Genomic DNA, 21930 nt, shown 5'->3' with positions numbered 1-21930 from the left:
TCTTTAAAAAGTCAAATTTCTGACTGCACGTCTTCAGAGGTACTCTGCCTTTCCTCTCCTTCCCCCAGAAGCTCATCGTATCCCAAGCTCTGGTTCTCTCTAGCTTGGACTATTGTAACTGCCTCTATTTAAATCTACCTGCCTCTACTCTCCGCCATCTGCAACTAATCCAGAACAGGACTGCAAGACTTGTCCTTGGCCTCAAGCCCTGGGATCGTATCTCTCCAGCTCTGAAATCTCTCCACTGGCTCCCAGTGGATGCAAGGATTAAATTCAAAACCCTCTGCATTGTACAAAAGGCTTTCTGGGGCCTGGGTCCAAAATACCTTCAGCTATCCCTCCGCAAATACCTCCCCTCTCGAGCTCTTCGCACCTCTAACTACAACTCACTCAGGGTCAGTCGTTTTTCTACGAAACAAGCTGGGGGGTAGAACTCTCTTCGGCTGGGGCCTCCCTCTGGAACAGCCTCCCTGCGACTCTAAAACTTAAGGAGAACCATCTCCGGTTCTGGAAGCACCTCAAGACCTTCCTCTTTTCTTCTTCCTTCGCTCCCCCTCTCCCCTGCTGATCTGTTCTCTCTTGGCACCGTGCACCTGGCCACCCTCTGTCTTTTGGGCCCAGGTACCTGCTCATCCTGCCACCCTCCCGCACTGCCTCTGGGCCACCCCTTGCACTGGGGTCTGTATCTGTACCCATACAGCCCCCCTTTTTCTTCCTGCACTTATCAGACCTACCCTGTCTGATGCCTTAAACCTAGCACTTGCAAATTGCTGGCTGCATTACCACTGTTTGTTGCCTTTATTATTTATTTATTGTTATTTGTCTGTTTCTCCTCTGCTTCGCACTTTCCACCTCTCCCCCCTTCCATGCACTTTTCCCCTCCCCCCTCTCCCATGCACTTGCGCGTTCTCAATGTCACTGGGCCTAGTAAGATCGCTGTTTTGTTCTCCCCTGTTCCCCTCCCATGCCTTGTCATGCTCTGAAACACTTGTGTACGAGCGCGATAGAAATAAAATATCAATCAATCATTAACTGTAGAAAGGGTAACATAAAAATGTTACATTAAACTAGAAAAAGGGGATACTACATTACCCCTCCAGCACGTTATTGTAAGATAGTATGCTGGGCCTAGAAAGCTACAAAATGTAAATAGTCAATTTCACTTCACTGCTCTTGGAAACAGTAGTTTCACCAAGAGAAGGTATTTAAACCTTTGGGGAATCTGAGAGAGTTCCCTGTGCCACTGCACTGAAGGTGCTGTGTGTCACAATGCAAAGATGATGCCTATGAAGTTTGTCAGACTCCTGTAGAGGAGGTGCCAAGCTCGATTCACACTCCAACCGCCCATTTTGAAGTACCAGGAATGTTCATGCTGAAATATGTGATGTATGATGAGCAAATAAACCAGCAGAGAGCCGCAGTTGGGCTCTGTCCAGTACCTATCAGAAGAACAGCACCTGTTTAAGTACTGACAACTAAGAAAACCTAGACAGTAAGGTACCCATTGAGAAAACCATATCGACAAATGAGACAGAATGAAGATTGTCAGAATGCAATCCCTGAAGAAGCTAAAAAGATACTAAAGGAAGACGAATGGTGATGTCACAAGAACCTGGACTGAATCACATATAGAAGATATAACGACCTGTTAATGGTGAAAAGAGACTAAACACCATGGATAAGTGATATTCTGAGCCTAAAGTGAATAATCTATGTCAAAATGTCAGAAATTATGCCACATGCACGATGAAGATATTCAGTTAGTTTAAACGTGTACATATGCAAGGAACCGCAAGAAGCACAGAAATCATGAGGCTTGCTTATGCTTAATAGGAAAATAGATTGTGCCACTTATACATATCTCCCTCAAAAGGAACACTTTATATAAGTATACTTCCACTATGCACAAAGCAGAATCAACCAAATGCTACTAAAGGTCTCAAGAGGAGAGCTTTGCAGCAAACAAATCGAGAATTAAGGACAGAGAGAAACTCAGACTAAGGCAAATCGTGCCAAGAAGCCAAGGTCGTATCGGCTGAAATAGACCAACAGTGGATACCATTTATGAAAAGAAGAACAGAGTATCCTGTTCAGAAAGGTCAAGATAAGCCACAGATGGCAGGTGGCCGGCAGAATTAAATCAAAGACACGCATTCCATAAAGAATAAGACAATTTGCCGGTGTCAGTATCACGTGACCAGACTAGGGAGAAAGGATGAAACTTTCATACCTACCCATGAACTTGAGCCATGAACAGATGTCTTAACTTTTCCAGACCAAGCAGTAGTCTCGAGGCCAACCACAAAGAAATAATTGACACATGACCACTAAGGTGATGATTGATTGTAGCAATAATTGGAGGGAAGCTGGGTGCAGTCAAACTCCCTGCACCTGGCCAGCTATTCTGCACGCTGCTAAGCAAGTGGAAAAGTATGAGTGGGGCTGTTGCCAACCCAATCCTAGTGGACCAAGTAATCTAGGGTCCTATAGTTAGTAGAACCAATGAGACGTCATACTTTTAGTGACGTTTACAGTAGCCATTTTGAAGGAAGGGCTTGGATGCCCCACCTGACAGTGTTTATCCAATCCCCACTCCCCTTTACCATATACAGATAAAGTACCGATATTAAAGTTATCTTCCTAGAACCAATAGAATTGCATGCCAGATTTTAAGAGTTACACATCAGTTATGGCGATTTTTTAGTATAAATGTGTTTTTTATTAAATTCATTAGAGTTGAAGCGAGAAGGAAGATTGAGTGATTGCTGATATTCATGAACTCCCTGTTTTTTATACACATCATTAAACGGCTCCCTTTGACAAACAATCGAGTTGTCATTGTTGATTTGATGCGAGAGTATTAATCTGCATCCCCATCCATCTCAAGGGTGCTGCTGCTCATCTTAAAGTGCTGTTGGGAAACCCCCCAGCTCTATGGGCCGGCTGGGGTCCTACTGCACACTCCAAAGTTAAAGAGAAATACAGAGCCCAAATCTCAGAAAAATACATGAGTGTGTGGGGAAAAGGTCGCACTCTCTCCAGGTTAGAAATTAAAAGTCCTCAAGTTCACAAAAAGAGCTGGGGGTCTCCAAGGTAGAAGGAAATTAGCAAATTTCTGAGAATTCTCCCCAACACTGGTCATATTCTTCTTCAGTTATTTCAGCTTCCAGTGGTCAACTTGCTTTTCACTCCAGAAGCCTCACTTTTTATACAGTTACAGTACAGACTCCTTTGCAATCTCGCTCAGCCTTTTACAGAAAGGGGTGTTTGGCTGTCCAGTCAGGACAGCCAGACCCCCTGTGGGAGCTGGTCCTGTTCAGGCACTCTGGCAGTCAAAGGGAGGGAGTGAAAAACTCCTCCAATTCTTACCTGCCCAGACACAATTGAGTATAGACAGGGACACCCAAGGGTTCCTCCCAAAGGGAAAAACCCACACAAACCTCCCCCCCCAGCATGGTAGAAGGGTTAACAAATAACAACCACACTAGAAATGGTGAAAAGGAGCCACCAAGTAAGAACTTGGGTGGCCCTATTATGCACAACCAAGACTGAATACAGGTTGTGATCAAAGAAAATTAACAATAGAACACGTTCACTGCCAACAGCCATAACTAGAAAGTTGTCTATGTGACTACAAAGTAACAGGAGCAGAGGGAAGGGGATACCAGTTATCCCCTTAGCACTCCACACAAGTTGGTGTGTGCTAATCTCTCATAGTATAAAGTTTTAGGAAGGATACAAAGTACCCCTCTAGCCTTAAGAACTGTAGTTACACAAGGTTAAAGAAAGAATCTCAAAGGAGAGACCCAAGGGTTCCCAGCAACACTGCCCCATAAGGAGCTGTGTGCTGAAACGCTAAACACACATGCCTTAAGCGGGATATGGAGGAAGATAGACTCCAAAGTAAAAGGTAAAAAACACAGAACAGAGTTCCAAAAGTCAGAGAAAATAAGAATGCGTGAGTGGCGAAAGACTCCACTCATTCTGAATAGAAATAAAAAAAGATCCAGAACCCAGAAAAAAGCCCTGGGGGTTTCTCACTAGGAGAGGGGATGAAGCATAAAAAGGATGAATCTCCCTAACAAAGACCTGTAAGCATTGGCACAATCAGACCGAGTTCCCAAAGACCCTCAAATTTCGTCCAGTAGACTAGGATATGACTGCCGGACTGCTTACTAGTCCCTCCTGCCAAAACCACATCTAATATTGGTTTTAATGAAAAGGTATGGAGTACAAAAAAGGGGGCCCTTTGTACAATGGTGAATTACTGACTGCTTTCTACAAAAAAATAATAATGCGGCTCTTTGGGGCTACATGCAGGTGCACCAGTTTTTGCAAACTCCAGTTCACTTAGAACCGGCGGAGAGTAGAGAGGCAACTGCTTGGTCCGAACCTTGTAGCCGATCTTCATGTCCTCGCACTCCTGGCTGCAGCCACTTAGCTTGCGGTTCAGGCACTCGTTGATAAAGCAGTTGAGCTCGTCTGAGCCATCCTCGCAGTCGTTGCTATTGTCACAGAGCAGATTGTCAGGGATGCAGTTTCCGTTCTTGCACATGAAGAATGAGTCATTGCATCTGCTTTCTAAAAAGGGAAAGAGTGAGAATGGTGTGAAGCAGAGAAGGTCGACATTAAAGATGCCTGAGAAGCCATCACCTTCGGAGAACCACTCATCATTTTGCCCCCCGCCCCCATACTAGGTCACAAACTAGTTTCACACACACACACACACCTGACAAAACTTTGTAATCCCTAAAACGGAGTGGGGACAGAGATGGAGGATTTGAAATAAATAGCGAACAGGAAAGTAGTGAAAACAGCAGCAAAGAGAGAATTGTTGGCAGGATTGCAGAGTGGCAAAAACCAGGAAGCGGGGAGGCAGGGAAAGGAGAAAGGAGGGTAAACCAGGAATCCTAAAGATCCAAATAGGGAGAAAGTGAGGGGCCAAGAGAGCAACTCATGAGGCTAATCAAGAAATAGAAGGGAACAAAAATGGGTGAAAGTGATGAGAGCGAGAAAGTGAGAACAGGCCAGAGAAACGGAGTACAGAGTGTGGTGCATCGATCAGGATCGAAAGAGTGAGGACAACAATAAGGAGGACATATGAACATTCGGGCTAGGAGAGAGGGGGGGAGGTGAGGGAGATGGGAACATAAGGAAAAGGGCACAAAGATAATCAAGGACATCAAAGGAAAGAGGTACAAAATCAAGCAGAGGGAAATAAAAGGATGGGAAAAACAAGCACTGCTAAGCGTTCCAGTCTCTCGTTCATGTTGTGAGCCATTGAAAAGTAATGGGTGTTCTACTTTAAGAAAGCTCCCAGCTATTTAAAATCTGCAGTGCACTAACACGTGCAAGTATGACGTGGAAAGCGGAACATCATTTGCAATAGGGCTGTTTTTAGCAGCTCCCCTTCCCCAGCTATCCAGTCTAGAGCCAAGGCATGCTTTACGTTAACACTTTCATTTTTTGGGAACTTCTGGTGTCAACACACATTTGATCTGTTCACAAAGACGACCCCAGCCCCCAATGATCCAGAATGAGATTCAGGCTTTACTCAATCCTAGCATTAAGAAGCATGATTGGGAAAGGGCGGTCATAATTGCAGTCACCAGAAAATGTGTAAACAGCACAGATGTCCTTGCCTCAACCTAACTTTGCCTTAACATTGTATCTGCATCTCCACACAAATAAAGATGAACAAGTGGAATCGTGCGCGCTGCCCAATGAGCATTGTAGCCCCTCAAAACCACGAGGTTATGGCCACACCAAATATTTCACAGCCCACTAACCGGAGCTGGAGCAGCGTGGATTCTTAGGCGCCTCATCGGAGTGATCGTGGCAGTCGAAATCCCCATCACACTCCCACTGGCGGTTGGTCAGACACCTTCCATTGGCACAGCGGAACTCCTGGGGGCCACAGGAAACGTAATCTGCCAAACAGCAAGAGAGCAGTAAGTGTCAAGAAACGGAAGCAGCCAGCAAGCTTCACCTTTCTCCAATGAACATGGTGTGAGAGGAGGGATGTGGGGTGCGGGGGTCAAATCGGACAGTCCCGCACACAATCACCTCCTACCTAGACATCAGGCAAAATTAATTATTCCATTTCTTGATATTTGTATTGTGCCTTCTGCTATTGTTATCGCGAACAAACATGAAAATAAAAGCATTACCTTGTATGTGGGAATTATTTACAATTTAGGCCGCGGTTTACTATCGGAGAGGACTCGTTTACAGGCATGGTAGCCATTGCATGTAGTTTGTTCCGATGCAGAGGATTGAAAAGTCAGCGACTGGCAGCAGGACTGCGTTTTTCATAGGACTCAACACTAAGGGGGCTGGGGGGAGGGGTCGAATATAAACGAGTCCATTAACCACCGAGGGCCACTGTCTACAGAGGCCCTGCTGTACGTTACACGCAGAATAACAGTGTATATTACATGCACATTTGTCAGATACACTGAAGATACATGTAATGCACGTCTTCTTGCCCAAGAGTTCATGCAGTAGAAATGGATATTGCACATATCGTTGCACTTTTTAACAAATGAATGCAGTAAAAATGTTTTTAAATTGGATACAGATATGGTGCTGCACTGTTGGAGGCAGTGAAAAGGACCATCTTCTGTATTAGTAGCAATGGACAGCCATCTTTAGAGCAGACACATAGCCTGGGCTACCTATGCAGGTTGAGTTCATTAGACTGTGTGAAAGGTGGGGGTATAGATGTGGGACACCCAGGGTAGGTATGGAGGGAAGGGATGTAGGTCAGTCTTTCTGTATGCAGTGACAGCCTGACCCCCTTGTGTTACTTTACTATGCGTTGACAGCTGCCTTAATACTACATCACGCTTGGTTGCTTGTACAGTGGCGAGTCACAAAACTCATAGCCGGCATCCTGCCTTTCCACCTCCCCCCCAACACAACCTACACTCTGCATTTCATCGTTGGCAGATATAGCTCAGAAAGTTCAAATCCTTAGCAGGCATTTCCCCAAGGGAGGTGTAGCAGGGAGTTGAGCCCAGTCTGCCCCTCAGATACTCCCACATATCGGCTCAGGGACAGCCGACCTATTTCAAGGTGGTTTTAAAGGGAATTTGAAAAGCACACAAATCACATTACAACCCACACCAAGACAAATATCGTCATTAAACACAAAGTATTTGAGCGTAGCTTTAATTTTCCCATTCTGAATGGAAGACTCCAAGTACCAGAGCGCGGCTGTACTTTCAAGACTTGCATAACAGAAAACGAAATGCAGTGTTGTCAGTACTTCACGGAGCTGCAATGTGTTATGCTCGAGGCCAAGAGTACACACGACTGCGTTGGAGGAGAGGAGGAATAGAACGAGGTCATGCACACCACACCATGCCTGCACATAACCACATACCGGTGGATCATGCCCCGGGAAACGTAGTCAACACATGCAAAAACTGAATTAAGCATCTGCCACTTTTGTGAAAGCCGATTAATGCTAGAGGCATCCCCATGGTAACAATTTGCATCCAATATAGGACAATTTACCATCCCACAAGCAAGAAAATATTTTCTTATAAACCAGCTTAAAAAAACATTATATTAACTTGGAGGTGAATGAGTGTTGCTTTTGGAAATTCTTGCTTAGTCAATGCTGCAGCCATCACACATCCCCCTTCTAGTACATACGCCATCACGCTACATCAAGATACATAACAAGCCCTGCTGCCCCTGTCCCCAAACAGCACACAAAATTAAGATGAAGAAAAGTGTAACGCATCTTCACCGGCATTGGTCTCCTCCCATGAGGATAAGTTAAGAGTGGGCCCAGGGCAAGTTATTCCCATTACATGTGGCGGTTAATGAGTCCTTGCCCAGGGTCTCTGAGACAGACTCCAAAAACATGTGAACCTTGGCCAAACTGAACAAAACTAAAATTGACCTTGTGAGAGCTCAGTCGCTGCCTCAGTCACGTTAAAGGTTCCCTCGCTCGTGTCAATGGCATTCAACCAATTCCCTGAATATTGATATGATATGAGATATGGCATTTGTAACGCGCCTATACACAAGTGTTTCAAGGCGCGACGAGGCAGGGAGGGCGGAACAAGGTGAAGACAGACAACGATCCTAGTAGGCCAGGTGTCATTCAGATTGCGCAAGTGCAGGGGTAGGGGGAAGGGAGAAAGTGCATGGGGAAGGGGGGGTGGGGTGCAGTACAAGGCAAGTAGAATAAAATAAATAAAAAGGGCCAGCTGGTGGCAAGTGCAAGGTAAGTGCAGACAAGTGCTGGGAAGGGGGGGCTGTAGGGATACAGAGACAGGATTTCCAGAATGGTCTGGTCTCTGAGGCATGCAGTACTCTCGCCTACTCATTGGAAGCAGACATAGGGCTCCAGGCAAAATACCCAGAAGCAGCCTCCGTGTCGGGAAATATTCTAGCTCTGCGCACACATCTCGCCGGAGAATTAATTCCAGAATAAATTCTCTGCCCAATATTAAATCTCCAGGGGGAGGAATGCGCTCACACCCCATCTGAAAAAGTTGCTGCATCATGTGAGTGATCAACAATTTTTCTAAACCACAAAAGCAGCTTTCTGGATTCAGACCTATGCACTACGCTGTTTGTTCATGAGAGGCTGACACTTAGCTCATTGAGGTATCAAAGAGCCAGCGATCAAGCCATTAAAAACATTGAGTTGACAAAGCTGCCGCATACAAGCCACCATTGTTATCAGCATGACTGTATTTAACAGCAACATGTCGGGGGTACATATCTCAACAGTTTAGAATTCAGTGAGTATTTTTTTTATGTTGCCTGGTTTTTATATATAATGGGAACCGTGGCCCTACATTCTGGTACCTGGGATGCAGTGATGCTGCTGTCAATGCGGCGTGACTCGTGACTCCTTCCCCTTCAACGGGGTGAGTTCATCATGCTGCAGAGTCTCTCTTTCAAAGGGATACAGTTTATTCTGATACAAAGTCTCAACCCATTAAGGGAAGGAAGAGTTTATTATGCTACAGAGTTTTCCCCATCAGGTGAGGTTGGTTATTCTGATGCAGTCTCCGCCTTCAAAGCAGTGATCTTATTCTGTAACAAAATCCCTGTCATCAAGAGGTGACAGGGTTATTCTGCTACAGGGTCTCCCTTTTCTAGGGGAAGCATTGATTCGGTCACAAACTCTGACACATTAAGGGAAGGGGGGGTATTCTGGTACAGAGTCTCCCCTTCAAGGGTGAGTGTTTATTCTACTGCAGTGTCTCCTCCATCAAGGGGGAAGTTTATTTTGCTAGACAGTCTTCTTTAATGGGGTCAGGCTCCTCAATATTTGAATATAGAGGCTTCCACTTCCGGATTGGACTTTTCCAACACCCCCCTAGTAGGGAAGCGACTGGTAAAAAAATAAATGCCAGAGAAACAAGTATTTAAAATGGGTGGCAATGTAGTTCTCGTCATGGGGTAGAAAACATTTCTCATGGGGAGATTCCATTTCATGATAAGTTCTACCAGGGAGACGTCAATGCGTTTCCAAAGCTCCTTGATTCAAGTTTTTCAACACTTGGCCACTGCTACCCTCCTCAAAAGGAGATCTCTACGACCCATCACATCTTGGCCGCGCGAAAGGAAGGTGCTGTATGAATGGGGATTTCCCAGCACACTCCCATTTACTGATGACAACAAGAAATGGGTGGTTAAAAAGGTTGAGGAGGACGAGGACTTGTCGATACCAGAAGAGGAGTTAAACGCCGAGAACCTCGATGCCAAGCAGGAGCAGAGGACGGGACCCGAATGCATCCAAGCAACACAAAACGTAGTGGAGTTGGGAAAACTGCATAAAACTGGTCCAAAGAAAGGCAGTGGCCGACTTCTCCTTGAACTTGGCATGGACAGTTCCATTACTGGAAGGTAGCTGAACCACTGTGTGTGGCAAGGCCCCTTGGGTGTTTCCTGGCGCCAATTGTTATTGTTAAGTTTGGGGGGTTGGTGGGTGGGGATGGAAGGGCACACTTATTTCAAAAGTTTAAATGTGTGGTCAGGTTGTCGTGCAAAAAGATAATAGGCACCTTAAGAAGCAAAATGTCTATGTTTTATGGCGGCCACTAGGGTTTCATTTGATACAGCGTCTCAAATTGGGACATAGCCCTTGGATACTTTTCATTTAGCAACACTCAATGTGCGGTGCCCTAACTCTCCTGTGAAGCAGAAATCTTTACTGCCGAGGTTGGCAAATAAGAAATTTGTGATGTAATGCTTCAGGAAACTGGCATGTGTCCCCACAATGAGAGTAGATTTCATACAAAGTCCCAGATGCAATATTTGGCATCAAGCGCAGTGAAGAAGGGGGGAGTGGGGATTCTGGTGGCCAAACCAACGCGTCACATTCAAGACACTGGGGGCATTGAGACATCCCCTGGGAAGGTTCATTTGTGCGAACGGTACGTTATGTGGTCATCTCTTTACTCTATTTCTTTACATGCTCCCAATGAGAAACAGGGGGATTTTCTGTTGCAATTTTTATCAGAGGTGGCAGTCTTTGTAGAAGGACAGGTGACTTTGGGGCAGGCGGCAGGATTTTTAATATGGTGCCTGATGCAACTCGGGATAAATATCACCCCCAACATGGCTGGGTTTTTCAGAATACACTAGCCTTGGAAAGAGTACTCTGGGAATTGCATATAGTGGATATATGAAGGCTCCTCTGTGAAGATCAGCGGGATTGTACATACTTCTCGCATGTGCAGAAGAGTTTCTCCGGGATCGACTTCGTCTGGTTTCGTGTTTCTCTGAGTTAACTGTGGGTCCCTGTGCTTGATTGGATCGCACCCTCATAGTTGGAGACTCGGTTTCAGGTCATGAACCATTCGTTTGGCCCAGATGGAAATTATACGATCCAATCCTCAAAGACCCTCTTTATGAAACGGGAGATGGGGATTGTGATCGACTTCTATTTTGCAGAAAATTCAAGGGGAGTTTGCACTCCAGGGTGCAATGAAATCAGTGATTAATGGTAAATTATAGCACATACCGCAGCATTACAAGAGCCCATAGGGACCACAGAGAGGTATGGACACCTAGAACACCTACTATCTGATAGAACTGCACATGCTGTACTTAAGACTGAGCAATATTATGTTCATGGGAACAAAGCAGATAGATAACTGGTGCAGGAACTCAGCAAGGGGTGCACACGTAATAACAGTAGGCCTGAGAAATATTAATGGGGGGGTTGCACTATGTGGATGACGCCACGGGGAAGGGGGTACAACGATTTCTGGGGACCTTGATGGGGGAGGGGAATCACTTTGCTCACCGAAACAAAGAGTACCGACAAGGGGCTGATCTACCACATATTTTGGAGTTGGATTGTGCTTTTCTAGATGGCCCTCTCTCCATACAGGAAGTTGAAGAGTTGATTGCCTCCTTGAAACACAAGACTCCGGGACCTGATGGTTTTATTATGTTATTTTATAAGACCTTTAAAACTCAACTTGCTCAACATATGGTGTCTACCTTTAATTTCTACTTTTGGGGGCAGTCACACAGATTATGGTTTATTGATAAAGCTAGGCAAGTACCCTAGTGAATGTGTATCATACAGGCCAATAGCATTAACGAATGCGTATTCAAGGGTGCTTGTCTCTAGACGGTACAGGGTAATTCCGGCATAAGTGGATTTGAACCAAAAAGGGTTTACTGCATGCAGGACCACGTTTGACAACGTTAGGCGAATAGCAAACTTGATTGAAGTGGCAGAAACACAAGGTCAGGACCTGGGGGTGGTTTCCTTAACCCGTTCGAAAGCCATGTCTAACTTACCTGAGAGGTACCTTGGAAGCATTTGGATTTCGCTCTACTTTTATAACAATGGTCATGGCTAATTATCGAGGTCCTACTACCTCCATTGTGAGGAAAGGGAGAAGTCATGATCCACTACAGATTACTAGGGGATGAGAGAAGGATATCCTCCATCCCTGCTCCTGTTCGCTCCATCTATGGAACCTTTTGCTAGACAGATGAGATGCAACCTGCAGATTTGAGGTATCACTATAGGGCCTAGGGAATATAAAATTGTGCTATATGGCGAGGACTTTTTACTCAAACTCAGACATACACAGATCCCTCCATGACACAGGAAATGTTGGCATTTGAACAGAAGTTAGTAGGATTGGATGTGGGTATAGTGCATCCTGCGATATGATTGCCTATTTATAACACTTTCAGGATGATTTAAATCGATGGGGTAAACAGGACATTTCCTGGATGGGTAGGGTCACATCAGTTAAAATGAATTTGGTTCCCATATGGCTTTACATGCGTCAGCCAGTCCGAGTTATGATCCCGATTCCAGCCCAACAGACTTCAAAGCAAGATCTTCTCTTTAAATGGTTCATCAGGGGGAGGAGGTAGAAAAACGAGGGAGGAGGTAGAAAAACGAGATTCCCAAGATCAGTGTTATTACGGGCTGTCAGGAGGGGGCTTGGGCATCCCATGTGGTGAGGTATATAATGGCTGCCCAATTGACAGGCATTTTTGATCAGGGTTTAGGGATTAGCAAACCTAAATGGGTGCATATTGAGCAGGCAATGTCTTTGGTTTCTCTGGGTAATCTCCAGCTACCGACTTCTAAGGATCTATTATCAATGAAAAAAGCATTGTTCCATTGGCATAATGGGCTGCACCGATGGGGTGGGGGAGGTGGGAGGCAGAGTTGTGTTCAATGACTCAGATAAAGTCCAATCCTGTTTTTACTCCCGGTATTGATTTAGCGGACTTTCACCATTTGCGGGCGGGTGGACTGCAGACGCTATCGCAGCTGTACGATGGGGAGTGCCTTTGTCCTTTGAGGGCTGTATATCTAAATTTCAAATAGACGGGGAACGTTTTCAGTATGTGCAACTTTGGCACTGGGCCACACATCTGGTAGTCGGGAAGTGCGGCACAAGACAGGTTACAAAACTGCAACTGACAATGGAAATGGGCCTCACCACTGCTAGAGTCTCGACATTATATAAGCTATTCTAAAGGGAGGCCACATTTTGAGGTTGCAAAACATGGCCCAATAGGAAACAGATCTGGGACACCCCATTGACACGCAATTAGACCGTGTCTGGATGTATTACGGCCAAGCAGTGCACTGTTTGTGCTATAGATGATATCTCCCTCCCATTAGGTTGCATACAATGTTCCCATGGTATTCCCCCATTTGATGGAGGGGTTGTGGAGAAATGGGAGATTATTTCCACATGTGGTGGTTATGCCCGAAGACACGTGCCCGTTGGTTGGAGATACAGAATGCACTGAATGGGAGAACGGAATTGAGCCTTCCAATGGATCCTTTAGTAGTGTTATTGGGGGGCAGGCGGCTGCTGAATCAGTGTACCCACACACTGCCAGCATGGCTCGGCTACTAATCCATTTATTATTGGCTGCTAGGATCAGAGTGGCGAAATGTTACAAATCTGAGGAGGGGCCAGTGCTCCCTATGTGGTGTGTTAAAGTCTGGCAGGTACCGGTAGCTGAGAAAGCTATGGCTTCGGTTGAGGGGCGGCTGCAGGGCTACCTCTAGATCTGGCACCCACTCCTAGAATACTGTATTGATAATCCGTCGACTGTGTATAAGCCGATTGTATTGTGAAACTTCATTCTAACATAAAAGGGGCATTTTGTTTTTGCTTGTTATATTTTTAGGTCTGTCCACAGATGGGAATGGGGGGTTATACTGGGCAGTGAGTGGGAGTGGATTATCCCGCACCTGCATGCTATGTCAGCAGAGGTGCTTTTTCTTTCTTTCTGATTGTGCTTTGCTGAAGATATTGTATGCCATCACCACATTTTTTCTGTTCAAAATTAAAAAAAAATAAAGTGACCTGTCAATGCTATTAGCAGAGCAGATAAAGGTGAATTTGTATACAACATTAGTGAATGTTTTAGTGTGTTACTTATATGTGGTTTTTAGTTGATAAGTTGTCTAAGGCCTAAATAACCATTTCTATACGTTATGCCTTAGCTGTATAATTAACAGTGCTTTGTGTGTTCTTAACTGAACCTTTCACCACTCGCACTAGCAACAGGGACAGGAACCTCTCTTTGCCCTGTGTAGAGATGATTGCAGTTTTCAGTTTCTGTCTACATCCCAAATGAGACTGTGCACAGTGTCAGTGTTGCTGGAGATTAAACTCTTTTTCGCTGTTAACTCGTCGTCACAAGTAGCAACGTTGGCAATACAGTAATTACGGGTAAAATCCCGGATCCACATCAGATATGGAAATCTTTCAAAGTAGAGTGAAATGTTGCAAAGCAGCAAGCTACCAAGATAACTCGGCAGGTTGACTGACTATTGCTGAAGTAGCATGTTTAGGGAGATTCTCCATTTGCAAATCTTGCCCTCTCTATCATTATCCTCCTGGCACTACTGCTGGACTCTCAGGGATTTTTCTCAGACTTTGAAGGTGAGGTAAACAATGTCACCTCCTATAGGGAACACAGGTCCCATTGTGTGTGGCACAAAAGGGAACAGTAGCCATTCTTTGGTAACCTTGGGGCTGACCAGTGCCCTATAAGTCAGACATAGAAGACAGACTAGAGGACATTGTTGAACAAGTTACTATATTCAGCAACTATTCAAACCTATTCTTACAATGAATTCCCCAAGCTAAAAAAGAATAAATGGATGCTTGTTGGGGAGTCTAACATAAATATACAGTATCCACTGTCAAAATGTATACTAACGGAAGCAGGGAAGGAAGGAAAGAAGGCAGGAAGAAAGGAAAGAAGGAACATTTCCTGCTGGCTGCTGTATTGGCAACTGTGTCAATGGTTCCTGAGGTTCCGCCCCCTTGTTTGCTTTTCAGTATGTACAGGGAGCATGTCAACTTGTCCTTCTCCTGTTCAGGACTTTGGCATTTGAGCATTGCCACACCGGTACTTCTCAGTGCATCTCTGCTCACTTCCTGCCTAATCGGGCCCCATCTGATTAAGGTTCCCTCATTTGCCAAAGTAGCAGCGCTCCTTGCGTGCCTTCTGTCTCCACCCACCACGTCCCCAGTAGAGAGATGGCTCCCTGCTCTGCGCTGGCCAGCGTTACCCATATCCCCATCCGCTGACTTCCCAGTCTTGTATTTTCTCCCTGGAGTAAAGATGAGAAGTCCATTGGGCACCAGCCTCTTCAGCAGGTGACAATTTGTACAGGTCAGTAATCGAGCCATCCACCGTAAAGGGACCCCGTACATAGTTAACATTTTCAATTCCCATATTCCCCCCCAAATAAAATGCGGGAAGGAGCCCTGCTTTGGCAATATTGTCCATGGGTGTTCGGGGGGGGGGTGGCTAGTGTCCCCCAAATGGGATCCTGCTTGCCCCCACCCCTAGGCAGGATATCGCATAGCTGGCTTAACTCCTTAGTCTTAAAGGGGGGGGTCCTCTTTGGGGACAAAGGAGGAATTGTCTGGATTCGTCTCAACCCCCAAAATAGATGAGTTGAACAAGGGAAGTGAAGCAAAAAAAGGCCTTACTCGCCCCTGAAGTCAGGTTAGGGTTTAAGGCATAGCAACATAACGAAGGTTACATTGGTGTCAATGGAAGGAAACCTGCAAAGACAGCTACCAAGCCAACACACATAACACCGTCCCCAGTGTGGCTTTGGATCAAGCCTTGCTGGGGAGAACAGAACACTTAAATGCGAACATAAAACGTTAAATGACACACAATATTACGTTGCTCAGAGTAGTTGTAAGGACTTTCTGAACTAACAAATCAGAATGCTTGTTTTGGCCGACGTGCGAGCGGCCATGGAAGGCAAGGCTTCCGCATTGGTACTTGGCTTGCCAGGTTATAAAACATCTGTTCATTGGAGCGTTTGGAAATGAGGCCTCTGGAGACGGAAACACCATCGCGATCACACAGCAAGTCACCGACATCTACGCAGGCAGGAGAAGCTGCAAAACAGCCCACCCCCTGCATTCTGCTCGAGTGAAGCCCCCCCGCGCCCCCTCACTCCTGCCCAGAGTTGACAGGAGTCTCGTGTGTGGCGCAGTGAGTGAGCCACCGTCAATCTTCTGGCCTGGTACTACTCACCGCACTCCGGGTGCTCGTCGGAGCCATCACTGCAGTCTTGGTCATGGTCACAAACAAACTGCTTGGGGATGCACTGTCTGTTCTGGCACATGAATTCCCGTGCGTCACACGTGTTGTTGAAAACTACAAGGTAGAAGTGGAAAAAGGGAAAAAAAGCGTTACTAGCTAGTGGCAGCCGGCAAGGCGCTCGACACCAACATAGGCAGTCACGTGTATTGGTTTGTTTGCGAATGTCTCAACCTTCTTTTTGGTGTTGTGTGGAGGTCGGGGGGGGTGGGGGGAGTAGAGGGGGGTTGTAGAGATTATACCGCTTAGCATTTACACCTATGGGCGGCCCATGTGATTGACAGGTGAGGCAACTGATTCTACAGCGCGCTAGTTGACAGGTAGGACTATGATACGCTGAGACTGTGCCCGAGTATTTGAACGCATGGCCGACTCTTCACATCTGCAGAGATTGCACTGTTTGCATCCGCTTGCATGTCTCAACAGTACCCAGCATCTGTTCCTAACCCATTAACTTTGCACAGACAAGAACTCACCAGCAGAAGCAAACGACGTGTATTTGTTGAACTGTTTTGATGCCAAATCACTGTTTCCTTATGCTAAATGAATACGTTGTTAGTGTGTTCTTGGCATGTTCCATTCTTGTTTAAAAAAAAATCAAACATTTCTATTTTGAAAAATGGCCGCTCCTTGAGGGCTTTCTTTTTGCACCCACTTTAACTGTGCTGCTAAGGAACACCTAAGAAACCAAGGATGGTTGCACCCAGACATTTTTAGGATCAGTGGGGAAAACTTGTCAACACCCCCTGCCCTGTCTACAATAATGCAATGCATTAAAACAAAGGAGAAACAAATGTACTGTGCCAGCTGTGTACCTGCTTTCTCGGTATTACAGCAATACACCCAGCACAGTTGGTTTTTGTCATCACAGACAGGCCCTGGGAAAACACATTAAAAGGAGCAGGTGCCCAAACACATCCCATCTGCATAAGCGGAATATGAATCCCCCCCCACTCCTGGATTCCTGTAAATCTTGGATACTGTGTGCTTGTACCACTTACCAGCATTACAAACGGGATGGTGTGGGCAGCAGCAGAAGGGGGGTCATGCTTAAATTCCAGCCTAGACCCACACTCCATACATCTCAAGGGACCCCGATAGATCGTGGATCTCTCCATGTCTTCCAGTCCTTCAACCCACCCCCTTAAGCACCCCCACCCCCTCCCGCCCCCAATTTTCCCCACCGATTCAGGTCCTGCGCCCTACTGGCTCACAACTACTGGACACCCAGGGCTCAAGTTAAGGGTACACGTGGGTGGACGAAGTCCGCCAATTATTTCTGAGGTTGGACTCAGTCCCCCCCTCCCCCCCAAGCTAAAATGAGAAACACAATGGCCTCTTTGAATTCATGAATTAAAGCCGACCTCGGGATCGAACCGCCAGGTTTGCAGGTGGACACTTCACCACTGCACTATATGACCTGAGGAACAGCAGCACACAACTAAAGGTGAAATGGACCATTTCGGTACTGCAAGTTCCAGGGAATACATTTGTATTGGTTCTTGGAGTTTGAAACATGCACACCTTTAAACGTTTTCAAAAACACAATTAGAACATATACTCTCTTGGTTTTGTGTGTGTGTTGATTATATTAAAGCCAAATGCCATCCGTCCTGTGCAATTTGGATGGTTATGCAAAGCCAATTTAATTAAATATGCCTATTTCACCTTGATATGCTACTTTCTGGCGACGTCACATTACATTGTGTTTGTGGATGAGCCCCCCCCCCCCCCCACACACACACACTTTGTTAGGACTTGACCCCTGTGGACACCCGCCACAACTTCCCGAGGACCACCAAACACAACGTACAATAACGGGACATTATTGCGCCCCCTGTGTTGCCTTGTCATGTGCCGTCTCTGGTTCTGCCACACGCGCCCCAATGCCAAATGCGACCCAACAGAAATGGCCGGGGGAGCAGGAGACATGGCGGGCGATTGGCGGAGAAGCGCACTTACTGCAGCCGGCCTTGACACTTTCGTCGGCGCCGTCCTGGCAGTCCTTCTCCCCGTCGCAGAGCCAGCGCCGCGGCACGCACATGTGGGTCCCCGGGCAGCGGAAAGACTCCGGGTTGCAGGTCGTCATATCTGCACGGGACGAGAAACGGGTCAGACAATGCAAAACATACGTTGCTTCAACACTTCTTACGCAACAGGAACGCGGTTGTCCGTTGGGCACTGAAAAGAACACACTGTGGCCGGCCGGCGCTGGTCTAAGGTGCTGCACTGAAAGCGTTACTGCCTGCCCTGAGCAGTGCACAGCCGCCCACGCCGCTCATGCGGGCGTCTAGCGAGTGTCCGCCATGCAGAAGGCCGACAGCTGGCCTGAGGAGTGGACCACTCCCTCTTGCCAACCATTATACTGCATGCCCATGTATTTCGCGGCGACTCCGCTGAGTAATTGTAGGATGTCAAAAAAGCGAAAGCAAGACATACAATGCACACAAAAAAATCACAATCAGTGAGAAGCAGCGAATCAGTATCTCTTATCGATGCATTAAGAATGCTGCTGCAGTAGGATTCCCAAAACCATCTTAATACAGATCACACCAGCCCTGCATCCAAGCTTGCAAGAGAAGAGCACGACCTGAAAACAAGTGATGCTGTTAACACTTATTTGAACTTTGGCAAATTACCAGCGTAGTAGTTTAAAAAGCAGGACGGATCGTCTGGGTACTGGCACTGGGCTGCCTCCGGGCTGCCTCCCGGGGTATCCGGACTGTAGTCTACAGTGGAAAGGGAAGGGGTACATTGCTGGGAGAAGGAAGGACGAGATAAAGAGGTGGGTGGGGGGCGTCACAGATAGTGGGGCAGGATAAAGGACGGAGGACAGTGTGTGACGGCTCATCTGTGGCCCAGGGCATGTCAGAGGCAGGGTTGGGAAACAGAGTAGAGTATGAGCTTGAGAAGGTATCCCTTGTCTGGGAAAGACCCACTTCCCCAGCAGGGGGCCATTCCACTGGAGAAAAAAAACACAAGTATTTAGCACATGTTTGGGGAAGGCGAGGGCGAAATGTACTCACAGCAGCGGCTGTGCTCGTCAGAGCCATCCCCACAGTCATCAGCTCCATCACAGACCCAGTGGTTGGAAATGCAGCGGTGATTCAGGCACTCAAACTGCACGGATGTACAGAACTTATCTGGAAATGGAGGAAGATACACAGACTTAACTTCGCTGACCAACAGACCACCATAAATCCCCGCATGCCCTCATCCCAACTATCTTGAGTGGGCAGGACACCCCATCTTGTAGGTTTCACCGCATCCTGGTTCTTCAAGGAAAAGTATGAGTTGAAGTTCCTGTGCCCCAATGCCACCTTCATGCTTTTTACATTTCACAAATTATTCTCGATAGATTCATATTGGTTGGTCAGAACTGGTTACTCAGTCTCCTACACTTTAGCTGGCTGAGTTTTTGGACTTGCTTCCTGCTGTCAGTGTGACTTCCACCGCAGGCAGCTGCCACCCATGACTACCAGGGCACGGGTGCCCTCCGAGAACACCATGCTGTCCCTGGGTAAGATCCCTCCCCCAGAAAGTGTGCTGGCAAGTACGTTGGTGGCAGCTACGTGTTTTGCTTTCAGCAACACCATTCTGTTGCCTTTTACAGCGTTGGTAGCTAAATGCTCATGTGTTGAGATGGATTTTCAGAATCTGCCCCGATGTTGGATTCAGAGAGGCCAGCCTATTATGGTGAACAGGAAAGACAGGTGTCTAGCCAAACCCAATCAAGGTAGAGAAGCAGAGGAGTAAGGCTTAGGCGGGTCTGAAAGTGATCGAGGGCTACAATGGGAGACAATCCGAAAACTCCAAAAATTCCAGTTATAACAATACACAAATATACTATTATTAGTCTTAAGATACACTCTAATAACACATACCTGAAGTTTGTATTTGTTTAAACTATGTTCCAACATATATACATTTACCTTTGGGGGGTTCTACTAATAGAACAAAAGTTTACTTTCATAAACAATTGCTGAATTGTAGCAGAGATAGAAGCCACACTTGGCTATAACTAAGTAGCAAAGTGAGTGATGAACAGGAAAACAGTCATTTCATTACCAGCACAAACAGGCATGTAATTTAGATAGAACACGTATCGAATAGCCTACGGCAGGGTGCCCAGCACTTTGTAAGTCCAGCCCAGATAGGGAATGAGGCATAGTGCCGACTAAACACACTGTTCATGTGGATTTACTATTGGATTGCGGTAATAGATACTCCGAAGACCACAGGCAAGTGTTCCAAGGTTACGGAAAGTTCAGAAAGCTCTCTCCCACTACTCTAGGACAGTCCCAAGGGGGACCCCTTCACCAGACCACCATCGATCTTAGTCAGGCTAAGGAAAGGTAGGGTAAGGACTTTACACACATGCAATCCTAGGGTCGGAGGGGGGTAGAAATAGATACCCCTATTCTTCCAGGGACCACTTCAGGAGTTCTGCTGGGCCCTCTTATTTCCGAAATATGTATGATCAATGGAAGTCCGGGGGCCAAGGGTGCAGAGGTAAATGTGGGTGTAAGATCTCTCTTTTGGCAACTTTCCCTCCATAGTTCCTATGGACCCCCAATCTTTCTGCTCCGTTTCAAACCTGCTCTGACTTTTTGTCGTGAAGTAAAGCCACATACTTCACTTCCCTTGCCTTTTTCTCATTTGTTGTGGGGAAATTGATCAATCCTTCAGACCTAGTACTGGTAAACTAGGTTTCCCTTGTGCATTCTGTGACTTTTGAATATTGCACACAGCATTTTACAGTGCAGTGCAATGGGGACACTTTTGTATCATCCTAGCTTTTCACAGGTGGGATTTTTGGTTACTTTTATATGTGCCTAAAGACAAGCTGGTAGCAGAAGATACATTTTTACAATGTTTGGATTATTTTTAGTGTGCACGTTTGCATTTCCCGCATATGGCTAGTGCCACAAAATATTCACCTGTTCTTGGCCATATTGTAGTTTGGCCTTCTTCATGCTTTGCCTGGACCTAAAATCCCTTATCAAGGTAATGCATTTCACAGGCTAGTGATGCCTCGGTGTGTGTATGGCCAAGGAAGGAGGTGAAAGCGTCTAGTCCTATTCCACATTTATGGTTCCAGAGAGTCTAGGTGTGGGGCATGAGTGAAACCAGTAGTTGTCCCTAATTGGACAACTACTTGCCGTTTGAATTGTGCAGATCCTTGCCATTGGTGGGCTTGGATTTACCTCAAACCTGAATTGTGGATTAGAAGGACTCCTGAAGTCATTTCTTCAGATTAGTGTTCCAGCCAAGACAAGGCCTGGCACCCCTTCCTGCATCTGGCCAAGTGAAACCCTGTTGGACTACCTGATCTATTATGACCAGAGTGGTCCTTCAGCCCTTGGACTAGTGGGACCAATTAGCCTTAATGACTTCAAGGAACAGCCATCCTGAGCCTTTGCAAGTGTCCCTGGACCACCCGGTGGACTGAACAGCTCTCTCGAGGACAACCTCGCCAGAAACAGTCGATGCTTTGCAGTTCCACCTGGAAGTTTGGTAGTCGAGAGCTTGTGGTACAAGTCACCTTCTCTACAAATTTCAGCATCAAGGCATCCTGCCCCTGTGTTCCACTGCATTTACTTACCACCTTGACTCAAATTTCCCCAAGTGACTTTGTGGGTCTGCTGGAGAGGATGGGGTTTGCTGGAGGTTGGATTTCCAGCTGTTGGTTGCAGTGCGAGCTGCCCAGGAGCTGTGTGTGCAAGGATTCTTACGGTCATGTCCAGATACAAAGATTCCCCAATGCAGGTCTCTTCAGGACACTTCACAGGAGGGAAGGAGAGTTCCAGTGATGGG

General features: G+C 46.4%; 1 protein-coding gene across 2 annotated transcripts in view; it reads right to left on the bottom strand.

Annotated features, from left to right (window-relative positions):
* LRP1 (LDL receptor related protein 1) overlaps positions 1–21930 on the bottom strand; it is a 1300039-nt gene that overhangs the window by 384871 nt on the left and 893238 nt on the right. For both annotated transcript variants that reach the window (XM_069653565.1, XM_069653566.1), the window contains exons 51-55: positions 19140–19256; positions 18076–18204; positions 16048–16170; positions 5790–5930; positions 4394–4581 (exon numbers count right to left, since the gene is read on the bottom strand). In XM_069653565.1, the coding sequence (XP_069509666.1) occupies positions 4394–4581; positions 5790–5930; positions 16048–16170; positions 18076–18204; positions 19140–19256 (698 nt within the window). The remainder of the gene's footprint in view (positions 1–4393; positions 4582–5789; positions 5931–16047; positions 16171–18075; positions 18205–19139; positions 19257–21930) is intronic.

The sequence above is a fragment of the Ambystoma mexicanum genome, chromosome 3q (assembly GCF_040938575.1).
Source record: "Ambystoma mexicanum isolate Mex_15411 chromosome 3q, UKY_AmexF1_1, whole genome shotgun sequence".
In the NCBI taxonomy this organism is placed as follows: Eukaryota; Metazoa; Chordata; class Amphibia; order Caudata; family Ambystomatidae; genus Ambystoma; species Ambystoma mexicanum.
The sequence above is the reverse complement of the archived record's forward strand: the minus strand, read 5'-3'. Positions and strand labels throughout refer to the sequence as shown.